Raw genomic sequence first — 11,559 nt, forward strand, 5'->3', positions numbered from 1 at the left:
CTTTCCCTTTTTATTTTTTAACCAGGGCTCAGTGGATCCCTGGGAGCTGGGCCAGGAGCACACGAGGGCTGCAGCACTACGTGATAAATGGCAGCGAAGGTTTTGGGATCTACCCCGGGTCATCCACCCCGGGGCAGCGCTGGCTCTCCAGCACGTCCTCCCTTCCTGCCAGGCAGAGGAGAACTGGGCTGTGCTTGGGAAGGGGTGGGGGCTGAAAAAGCCGTTTTAGGGAGGTAAAAGAGGTTGTGGGTTTGCGAGGAAATCATTTCTCACCCTCTGTGCCTCCGAGCTACTCCAGAGTCACCCAAAATATGGGTTAAGGAAGTCCTGGGATTAAGGGAAATTCATTCCAGACTTTTGAAGGATAATTCACAACACAGTTGTGTGAGAGGGAAAGCTGCTGTGCTCAGAATAAATAGAGCCATGTCTCAGAAATAAACGGAAGGGGAGAAAAGTCCACAAAAAACAACTTGAAAATGCCCAAGCGTGACACTTCTGCAGGTCTGTGCTGCTCTCCTCCTGCCCTGACTTGTGACCCGGCTCCTGAGCAGCCTCTCTGCTCCGCTGCTCATGCAGGGCAGCAAAGCTCCAACGACTTTAACCTGATGGCCCCTGCCCAAAGTTATTTAAGGAGCTCCTGCTGCCATTTTAACACGAGCAGAGAGCCCTTGAAATCAAACCTCCTGGCACAGGGGCACAACCCAAAATAAACTGCACTTATTCATCAGCAGAAAGGGAAGCTGAGCTGTGCAGCCACAGAACAGAGACCTTTCATCCCTGTGGAGACCTTGGGGGTCCCATGTCTGACCCTGCAGCGTGGCAGGGAGAGCGAGCACTGTGCCAGCCAGGCTCCTGGCACTCAGCCTCCCACCAGGGAGCTCTTGCACAACCAATATCCTATAGGGACAGCAATTACCATTCCAAGTTTATCTAGGAACAATCTGGAAGGCAGTGGGAATTTATACACACACAGAGATTAAGGGCTATTAAACAATAGGGTGGGCAGCAGCCACGAGTTACCCGGGGGACAAAGGCACCTGCAAAGCCAAGTGATGTAATTCCCTATTCCAGCCCGTTTTCTGCAGGACAGCTCTCTATGCCAGCACTGTTATCTGCAGGACGTGGCTGTGCCAGGCTCGTGGAGCAGGGCTTGTCATGCCTGTGAAGAAATCCATACATTTTCCATGGGAAAAGGCAGCAGAAGTTCCCGTGGCTCTGCCCATACTTCCCAGTGAGCAACTGGTACTCACTAAACTGGACTGGGATTCAGTTTTGGAACACAGATATACCACAGAATCATGGAATTGAAAGGGAGCCACAGGGATCACTGAGTCCAGCTCCTGGCCCTGCACAGGACCCTCCAAAATCCCACCCTGGGCCTGAGATTCTCTTTGCCGTGACATCAGTGGCACTTCTTGCCTGGCTGGTGGGAAATGACACTGAAAATGAGCTCCAAGGTTACGCTCAAAACACAGAGAGAGGCCTCTGCCCCCCAGCTTGGTTTTACCCCAGATTCAGAGTGGGCGGCAGAGATGGGGTAAAGACACGAGTTGGACAAACATCCCATGGATGGGGTTTAAGGAAATAAAGTTCCTTTCCCTTGCTTAAAAGCAAGCACGTGGGTGCCTGTTTTCCTCACCCCATCTGTTCTCACATCAGCTAAACTTCATCTAAAATCTGCCAGGATGACAGGCTGCAAACCCCAAACCGCACCAGCTTATCCCACACCCCACACGGGTCCTGCTGCCTCTGCAGCTCGGCTGCAAGGCAGTGATGAGATGTCTCCCAGCATGTGTCAATCTGCAGCCCTGTGGCCAAAAAAATGAGATACAGAGAAGGGAGGAGGGAAAAAAAATGGGAATTAGGCTTTTTCTTCGGCAGGTAGGGGCACATCCCTGCAGCAAACAGCAGGGAGTGCCTGAATGCCTGAGTGAGATAAGCACTGAGCAGCAGCCTCTGGTTGCTGCATTACCTTCAACCAGTCAGGAGCACACATTATTCAGTGCAAACCCCGACCTGATGAAGAAAAGCCCAACACTAGAAGCCATGCTTTGGTCCCATCATGATTTTTTGGATGCATTGTGCCTGTACAGAGCTCGACGTGGATGTGGAACGAAAGTGAGCTGGGAGGCACAGCTTTCCCTGCTCCAGCGTGCTGGGGTGGGCTCCGAGCTCCCTGAGTGACTCAGGCAGGTGGCCTGGCAGATGAAAGCACCAGCCAGCACCAGCACAGCACCAGCTCCGTCTGGCGCTTCCCTCTTGGCAGACACTGGCCGGTATTTTTGGAAGCAGCCAAAGAGGAGTTGGTGCTGAGGCTCAGAGATGCTGCAGAGCAGCCCTGCCAGGCAGCTGCCACCATCCATCAGCAGCAGGGACCCCCTGTGCTGTGCCAGGAGCTCCAGCGGGCTCACATCCCCCTCCCCTGACTCCCACAGGGACTGGGATCCTCTGGAACCTGTCCTCTCCATCCCCCGTGGATGGCTCCGTGTCACCACGACAAAGAGCTGACAAAGGTGACTTCCCACCCTTCACGTCCACCAAGTGCCCACAAAGATCAGGTGAGAGAAGGCAGAAAATCTTATGCAAACAAGGGCTGGAGGGTGAGAACTCACAGTCACAGAGCCCAACCTGCTCCAGCAGGATGCAGGGAATGGCAGCAGCACCAGCACAGGGACACAGCTCTGCTCCCGTCCTGTCCTCTGGCACAGGATCCCACAGGGGTGCTCAAGGTGTCTGTGAGAGCCCCTCCGTGCCTCCCCTGGGCTGGAGGTACCGGTGGGAGCTGCTCCGTGCTCCTCATCACATCTCCATGCATTCATTTATATTTACATAGATATAACATATATATTTGCATATATTATAGATCTATATTTAAAGAAAGAGAAGTGTTAGCTGAGGCTTCAATCACACCTCAGTCCCTCACAGTCTTTCACACTGAGCCTTTCCTCAGCACCTCCCTGACTCCAAATCCAGCCTGGCTTATTTTCCTATTCTATTTTCAGTTTCCCTCCCCGGCTGACTCCAGCAGCGCTCCCCAAGCACTGAGTGACTTCCAGGCCGGACCATTGGCCTGCCTGGTTCCACCTCCCACCGCTGCTCTGTTCACTGCCCTGTGTGCTATAAATGGCAGTGCTGAGCGTCCTTCTTGGATTTCACCGGGCTGAGCCCCCAGCCAGGGATGGAGCAATCAGGAGGGCAAAGTATAAAGGTTAGAGGGATCTGGAGCGGGGCAGACAATGGAGCAGAGGCTGAAGTTGATGAGTGACCACCAGAGTTGCAAAAGAGGGCCCTGGGGCAAGCAGGGAGCAGACGGGCAGCGCTGGCAGCCCCGGGCACTGCAGCAGTGACAGCAACCCCTCGTCCTGTGCCCTCTGCTGAGGTTGCAAAACCACCTCCAGATTTGTACCTATTTGGCAACTAAACAAGAGCAAGGCTTGTAATCAAAAAAGGACTCCTAGGAGCGTATAAATTAAATGAGCTTGCTTTTTATGGGATGGGAATAGGGAAATCGAGTTCAGTTTTGCTTAAATTAGAGAAGTAGAGAAAGGGAGGGAAAAATTAGGAAATGCTGAACCCGTGGGAATTTCTCCCAAGTTAAGAGTTGGTATAATCAGACCTCCATCGGTAATTACAGCTGCAGAACAGAAATCAGGGGATTTGCTATCAGTAACTCTGAATCTTTCATTTCAATAAAGGAAAGGAAGCAAAGACCCCATTCCCAGAGCTAGAACTGGAGAATCCAACTCAACATAATGTTAATTGTTCCATATCCCCTTTAACCCTGGTACTTGAAAGGGATGAAGAACATGAAAACTGAATAGTTTGGGGACTTGTAGCCTGGAAGAGACCTCTGCAGCCTTGCTCCCTGCCTTCCTCCACAGCACATCCATGAACCTGCACTCCCTAATCCTGCACCCAGCAGATCATTCCTGCTCCAGGTGTAGCACAGCCAGCAGAGATGTCCAGGCTCTACTTCAAAGATTACAAATGATGCCGAGGATCACAATGATGCCCTTCAGAAGGAGCTCCCAAGGTCAGGCACGGGGTGTAGCCAGCCCCTTGCAGCTGCTTTTAGGATGAGCAGCTTAATCAAGGTTTTGTCCACACTCACTTCCCAAGCACAAGGCCCCAAGGCCCCTTTTCAAATAAAAGTCAATGCCAAAAGTTGATGTTAAATGAAGATTTCAGAGGCATGTTTATGTGCAATTTTCCCCATCTATAAGCAGAAATTGGGAAGGAACAACTAATTAAGTCAGAGCAGAAATAATTGCTTCCATTTCCCCCGTCCACGGGCCGCAGCAGCCACGGGAAGCAGCAGGGGTTTATTTGTGTGGTGAGCAAAAATCCCGGGAGCAGCAAAAAAGCTCCAAAAAAAGGGAATGGAGGAAATGCCTGACTGTGACTGCCAGCCCAGAAAAGAACTTGAAGGAGGAGAGATGCTGCAGCCAGCCCAGCATCCAGGAGGATTTGATGCTCTCACCCCTCTGGGCCGGGAGCTGCCCCCTCCCTGAGCTCAGGGATGAGTGGAAATCTCTCCAGCCCAGCCAGAACACCACTGGCTCCACAACAAATCCACTCACAGCCACATCTTGGCCTCCAATTTGCAGGGGAATTCAAACCAGGGGAAGGCTGACTCACTGGAGCTGGGTTTCAGAAAACACTGCCCCACTGGAGGGCTGCCACTTCCTTTCCTCCAGAGCATCTCTTCCAAGACCTTTTCTGCCTATCCTGCACTGAACCCTTGGGGCTCCTCCCCAGTCAGTTACGGGGTTAACAGCAGTCACAGAAAGGCTTTAGGAAGTGCTCACACCACACATCACCCCTGCAGCTCTCAGCTCTGTGCTCGGGCAGATTTATCCTTAAATTCTCCCCCTGATTCCATGGCAGCTCTGGGAATCTGCAGCTGGACGCAGCATTATCCCCCCAGCAGGATCTCCTGCCCCCGCAGCACCAGTGATTGAAAACAGTTGTTCACTTTAGCAGCTTCTCCAAGTCTTTGTGAAAGACCTGAAACATTTCCCTTTCTCACAAGTAAAACACGAGTTTAGTTTAGAACTAAAATGTCCTGAGATAGGAGGGTTTGGGATAATTTGCCCACAGTGCTTCATGCCAGAATTTTGCTGCCCGTTCCCTGTCACTGCCTTCATGCTCAGCTCCTCATCCATGAGGATGGCAGAGAAGGGCTCCAGGGGACACTGCAGGTGGTGCAATGACCCAGCATGGCTGGGAGGGGGACAAATCCCAGGATCCTGGAATGGTTTGGGTTGGAAAGGACCTCAAAGCTCATCCCATTCTACCCCCTGCCATGGGCAGGGACAGCTCCCACTAGCCCAACTCAGAGCCCCATGAAGCCCGGACACATCCGTGCCAAAGGGTGAGGAGGATGGGATGGATGAAGGGAAGGTTTGGGGTGCAGGGGTGAGCAGTACCTCTCCGTGGGGTGTGCAGTACGTCTCGGGCTTGCTGAGGCCGCACGTGGAGGAGGCTCTCAGGTGAGCAGCTCGTCCCAGCAGCAGGTCCCCAGGGGGAGGGTAGCAGGCTCCCTGGGAACAGGCTCTCTGCGCTCCCAGGAGCTGTGGGGCAGCTGCAACAGGGAAAAGGGATCAGGGCTGATGTCAGACAGGCACGGGCGCCAACCAGCATCACAGAACAGGGAGCTGTTTGCTGCACCAAACCAGCCACGAGGCCATGCTTGGGACAACATACCCCATGTGCTAACAAAGAGAAGAGTGCTTCGCCCCAAGACACCTTTATTTTTAATAATGGTGCTTTGTGCTAAGAGTTACTTGCAAAACCCTTCTTTGCCCTGGCCCCAGGCTTTGGGCTGCAGGGATGCTTAGTGCCCTCCCCTTCGAACTGACCAGCCCTGGTGGTGTCCCCTGTTCCCAGAGCCAGCCCTGCAGCTCAGGGCAGAGAGCAGCAGCCTCCTGCCAGCCCCCAGCACTATCACAAACCCAGGCTCTCTGCTGCTGCCCATGCAAAGCTCCCATCAGCAGCGCTGCTCTTTAGTCAGCCAGACCCTGTTCTTTCGGGAGCACTGCATGTGAGCCTTACCCAGAAGGACAAACACTGCCCATGGCCACAGTTGGCAGCGAGGCTCCATTCGGCCACGGACACACCTAGGGAAGAGTTTGCAGCGTGAGTGAAAAGGAGCAGAAAATGTCAGTTCAAAAGCTCAACCCAGGTCCGCTACCTTCCTTCTCGCTTTACAGAGAGACACTTTTAATTGATCTACACAGAATAACACAGGGGGGAAATCAAGACTAATGAAGAGGAAAATCAGCTGCTCAAACGGAATTTGCCTATGACGCAAGGAGCCCCTGCCCCAGCGCCGCGATCGCAGCGTGGCGGGAGCGGTGCTGGTGCCAGCCGGGAATGCGGGGCTGGAAGGGATGGAGTGTGCACACACACCCCCGTACAGCCCCCGCCACCCCTTCCCAGGCACACTGCGCTCTCTGTGCTCCAGCCCCACCCTCGCCCTGCGTTTCCAGAGTCAATTCCCGATCCAAACTCGTCGCGTGATGGCCCAAAGTCTCATTCCAGGAAAAGGAGAAACCCATAAAAACCTCCTGTGAATGGCTCCTCCAGGGAAAGGAACCCCAGGGGTTCCTTTCATAGGCAGCCCAGGGGAGGAAATGCTGCCAGCACACTCCCCCAGCAGCCAGAAACCTCACCTGCCCTCTTCCCTGCGGGAGCACGGCCACGGTCCCTGCGGTGTCCCCGTGTCCCTCCCGGCAGCCGCCAGAGCCCCCTCTGAGCGCCGGGTGCTCCTCGCAGGCTTTTAACGCGCAGCTGCCTCACCTGGAGAGAAGGTGCCTGTGGGTGCAGTGATGATAAAGCAGTGATTCAGGGATCCCCAGACATCCACACCCTGTTACCGCATAACTCACCACAGCTCCAGACGGGCGCAGCGCACACACGAATCACCCGGGCAGGGTGAGGGCAGCGGCAGCTGCTCCGTGGGCAGCCAGCGGGGGAAAGCCCAGCTGGGGTTCACCTAACCCACCCGGGGCTGCAGTGGAGCCTGGGCCCGGCCCCTCGGAGCTGCTGCTGGGCTCAGCATCGGCCGCTGCGCCCCAGTGCTCGCCCACCCTCCCAGGCAGGGTTTACGCGCTGAGTTTGGCAGCGGCTGGCAGGGCAGTGCCACTCTCAGCACCTCCGCTCGGTCATTCAAAGCCCGATTCGGGATGCCCACGTGAGCTGCAATCACACCGTGTGTGTTCTCACATCAGACTGCAGCCCAAGCAGGGAGAAAGGCAGATCCCCCTCCTGCCTGCAGTGCTGGAATTCCTCGAGACACGAAATTGCCCAGGATGAGCTCTGCAAAACGCACTCCTGTGAACCCAGCAGCTGTGAAAAGTCAGAGAGTCACATTTTCTAAGAGACGTGGTCCGTGTTTGGGTACCAGCCGCATGCCCGGCTGATGAGGAGCCCTTGCATTGAGCCTTTTCCATTTACTTCACTGAAATAACCCCAAAGCCACCGCCTCTCCCGCACTGGTGAGGGGCTCCGGACCCATCAGATGACTGCAGGTCTCTCCTCCGGTTGCTTTGCTGTTGGTGTCACCCACCTCCCATCCCCACGCTGAGTGACACAGGCACGTCAAGGACCAGCAGCTCGGAGCAAGGGTACACACAGAGCTGGAAAAAAAATACTGTCCCTCAGGCTACAGTGTGTGAAAGCTGGGCTGAGCTTCCTCCGGCTGAGCTGTGCCACACCTGGGCGTGCCTGCCCGGCTCCTGCTCAGCAATGCGGTAACGCCGCATTCCTCCTCCCCAGCCTCCGCCCCGGCCCGGCTGGCAGCAAAGGGGAAGCGAGAAGGAACCCTGGAATGCTTTAGAGAGAGGCAGGGATGGAGACGTGCCCCGAGCTGCCGACGCGGCCTCTGCACGCTGCGGATGAGTGAACCCCGGACAGTGAAACCCCTCGGTGTAACCTCGTGTGTGTAAAGTGCTCCCACCGACCCCAGGCTTGCCAGAGAAAGGTAAAACAAACATCACCTGCAATTCCAGGCTCCACAAGTTCAAACAAGAACAAAACCGAGGAAAAGGCTCATTTACAGAACATCAACTGCACACCAATAAAAACGGGAAAGGAAAAAGCCAGCTGTGAACGGGTGGGTGCTCAGGGGCAGCTGGATGATAGGGGATCCCTGCAAGCCTTGGGCCCTGATGGGAGCCAGGAGGCTGAGGCTGGAACAGCTCCAGGCTGTCCAGTGTTGTCGTGGGTAGCAGCGAGGGAATATGTTGCAGATGGAGGCAATGGTAAAAATGCACCACAGCAAATGAAACGTAAGCAATGGAGCAATCTGGGACGGGTGGAACAGACCAGGGGGATGCTCACAGGGCTCGAGTTCCTCTCCAGCTCAGCCTGTGCTAACCTGTGCCAGGCTGTGCCCACAGCCCTCAGAGGGCTGGGCGAGACATTCCCTGGAAAACAAATATTATTAACTCCTGCAGGAAATCGTGCTCTGAGTCATGGGACATCCCCTGTCCTGAGGAGGCTGTAGGGGACATTACTCTGCAGAAAGCATCTTCTCCAGGACCAGAGCAGCAGCAGCTCTCGAGGAGCTCCTGTTCCCCACCGCTGCCACGGAGCTGCTGCCTCCTCAGAACCCAGACCTGGGTGAACTCGGGCCTGAACACACTCCGGCGTTGCAGCCAAAGGGGGAAAGGATGTGACTCCTGCATGAGTGGCTTTGTTTTACTTCCTCCAGGCTGACATTGCTTTCTGTTCAGATCACAGGCACACGAGTACTTTACTCCCTTGGGAGCTTTCCAAGGACACTGTCTGAGTTCAGCAGCTTTGGATTCAGCTGCTGTGACACCCCCTGGCCAGGCGGGAATGTTCGTGTTCAGTTAGTTTTTAACTTCTCTCTTCTTCTTGAAATGCAAAACCTCTGTTAAGGAAAAGGATGCTGCTTGAGGATGGTTTTATATTTCAAGCATACAAAAACTGAACAATACTTAATGCTGCTGTGACATTTTTCATTGAAGGATTAACAAATGTCTGAAGCACAATTCTTGAAAGCACATTTGCTGCACAAGCAGCTGCTTTACAATGGAAAAAAAAAGGCAGAGGGATAATTTGCTTATGCTGAGCAGGATCTTGGCAAGAGGAGGACAGACTCCGGACTCCCAGCCCCTCCAGCTCCCGACTTCCCAGAGCTGGGATGAAACCTCCCATCACTGGGCAGGCACAGCCTGTGTGAGTCCTGTCAGGTGCCTGCAACCCTCGTGGGAAAATCCTGCAAGAGTCACGGGACATGGAACTGGAACCCTGAAGCTGCTTGGGAAGAGGAAAACTTGGGAAGGTTTTGTCAGGGGTAAGAAATTATGTCTCATGTTATAACTTCTTGACAGCTCAGTTGCAAGATTACTGATACTAGTAATAAAGCAGGTTTTCCTCCAGCTAATCTTTTCATTTCCCATTTTAATTCAAACCTGACCTGCAAACCACCTCCTTATTCCATCAGAGATGATTTACAGCACTGGCTCTGCTAATTAACAAGATCTCCTTTAAAAGCATTTCAGGAATTCCTGACAAAATTCCAATTCATGTTCTGAAAACCTGCTCTGAAAGCAAATAAAACTTTGAACCGAAATACCACTGACCCACTTTAGGTCTAAATTTCAGTAACTCTGGGAGCTGGCTCCAAAGGGCAGCAGCCCTGTGACCCCAGCCTCCCTCTGCAGCCCTGCAGCCCCTGCCCGGTGCCAGCTGCAGGCACAGCTGGGACATGGCCCGAGCTGCCATGGAGGGGACAGTTCTGCCCAGCACGGAGCTCAGCGCCTGCTCCAGCCCCAGCCCAGCGATGGAGCAGAGCAGTTGTCCCAAATCCCTTCAGGAGCCACGCAGCAGCTGTACAGCAAAGCAAAGGCTCAGGATTTGCCCTTAAATTGGGTTTTCCTTTTTCCCCCCCAGCTCCTTCCCCCACCCCATGGAGTTCCCTGTGCCCTGAGCCACGACGGGTCGGCACAGAGTCCCCCAGTATCCCCCGTGGAGCAGGAGGGGCCGGGCTGCACAGGCTCCCCAGGCACACAGGGACACGGTGCAGAGCTGGCAGGGCACAGGCTGGGACTGCGCCCGCTTCCCACCGGGACCTTGATAAAATTATCCTTGCAGGGGAACAGCGTTATTTTTGTCACGTCCCTGTTTTCTAAACGGGAAAATATTCCATTAGGAAAGCATCCAGCTCCCCTCTGGAGGGTTTTGGCTTTCCCAGGTGGTGGAATGGAGGGGTTCTGCACCCCTGGTGCCAGCCAGCAACCGCCCCCCACAGCAACCCTGCCTCCCCCTGCAACATCCAGGGCAGAAGTTTTTATGGGGTATTTTAAGACCCCCCCTTTAAGGCACAGATTCTCCTTGTGTGTGACTGACACAAAGGACACGCTCTTTGCTGCTCCTGGCTGCCAGCTGTGCCTCCCCTGAGTGCTGCAACTGGAGCAGGGGCCTGGCTGTGCAGGGGTTTGAGCTGCCCAGCTAAAACTCAGAGTCTGGGCCCACCTTTGCTCCCTCCCTGGCTGGGCTGTGGGGTGAGCACAGCCCGTGGAGCTCACACTCATCCCAGACAAAGTCCAGCAGTGCCCGTCCCTTGTGCACTCATGGCCTTGTGGGAGATGAGGCAACACCTCTGTCCAGCTCTCGTGCTCCTGCCAAGCCCCCTGAGGGGAGGCTGTGCCACACTCGAGGACACGGCACCAAGAGGCAAGTGTTTTGTCTCAAGATCCCTTCCATGACCCTGCAAAGCCCAGAACCACAGCCCAGGCTGGTGGGAAGGGGCTTCCAGTGGCCATCGAGGCCAAGGTGCCACTCAGGGTGGGACTGGACTCGTGACCAGGTCAGGGGGGGCCCCCAGACTCAGAGCTCTTGCAGAAAAGCATTGAGCTCATTCTGTTTGAATGTCTTTCCAATGTAAACAAGATGAAGCAAAGAAAAATAAAATTTGGATTCGGAACTTGGGGTGAGACGAGAACGTGGCCAGGCTGGCTGGAACCCGGGTGCAAAACTGCACAAAACAGGGCAATATTGGGTACCCAGCAGCAAAGTCCCGGTGGCTGTGCCTCTGTGACCTGTCCAGGGCAGCAATCGCTCCTCAGACGCCGCAGTGACCAGGTCACCTCGGCCCGGCCCCGTGGCCAGAGCTGTCTTCGCTCTGTGCCCATCACAGCCTGGGGGAGGCTCCTCTGGGCCCAGCCCAAGCAGGCACAGCCAGGCCCACGGAGCCAAACCTGCATTTTTGCAGGTTTTATTTTACTTTATTCACTTTCAATAGGACAGATCTTTAACATGGCTTGCTGGGCTTTAGGCTTTCCTTTCCTTTTCCTGTCCTTATGCCCTCGAGTGTTTCAGGGTGACAGCACCTACAGGAGCCTGTGCCCGAGCAGATCAGCTGTCCTGGGAATTTCTTGGAGCTTCCTATGGAGGTGTTCTGGCAGGAGGGGCAGCTCCATTTCCCTCCCAGCCCTTTTCAGGGCAGTTCTCCTCCTCCCCGAGCCTCCAGCACGCTCCCTCGGCGTGCCCAGCGCCTGCCGCCCCTGCCAGGGCCGCGGCGCCAGC

General features: G+C 54.8%; 1 protein-coding gene across 1 annotated transcript in view; it reads right to left on the bottom strand.

Annotated features, from left to right (window-relative positions):
• The window catches only part of LAMB3 (laminin subunit beta 3), a 34,914-nt gene that overhangs the window by 15,445 nt on the left and 7,910 nt on the right, over nt 1–11,559 (bottom strand). Inside the window, exons 2-4 of the mRNA XM_017741098.1 lie at nt 6,675–6,816; nt 6,055–6,119; nt 5,430–5,584 (exon numbers count right to left, since the gene is read on the bottom strand). Of these exons, the coding sequence (XP_017596587.1) occupies nt 5,430–5,584; nt 6,055–6,103 (204 nt within the window). The 5' untranslated portion in view covers nt 6,104–6,119; nt 6,675–6,816. The remainder of the gene's footprint in view (nt 1–5,429; nt 5,585–6,054; nt 6,120–6,674; nt 6,817–11,559) is intronic.

This window comes from Corvus brachyrhynchos, unplaced genomic scaffold (assembly GCF_000691975.1).
Source record: "Corvus brachyrhynchos isolate BGI_N302 unplaced genomic scaffold, ASM69197v1 scaffold338, whole genome shotgun sequence".
In the NCBI taxonomy this organism is placed as follows: domain Eukaryota; kingdom Metazoa; phylum Chordata; class Aves; order Passeriformes; family Corvidae; genus Corvus; species Corvus brachyrhynchos.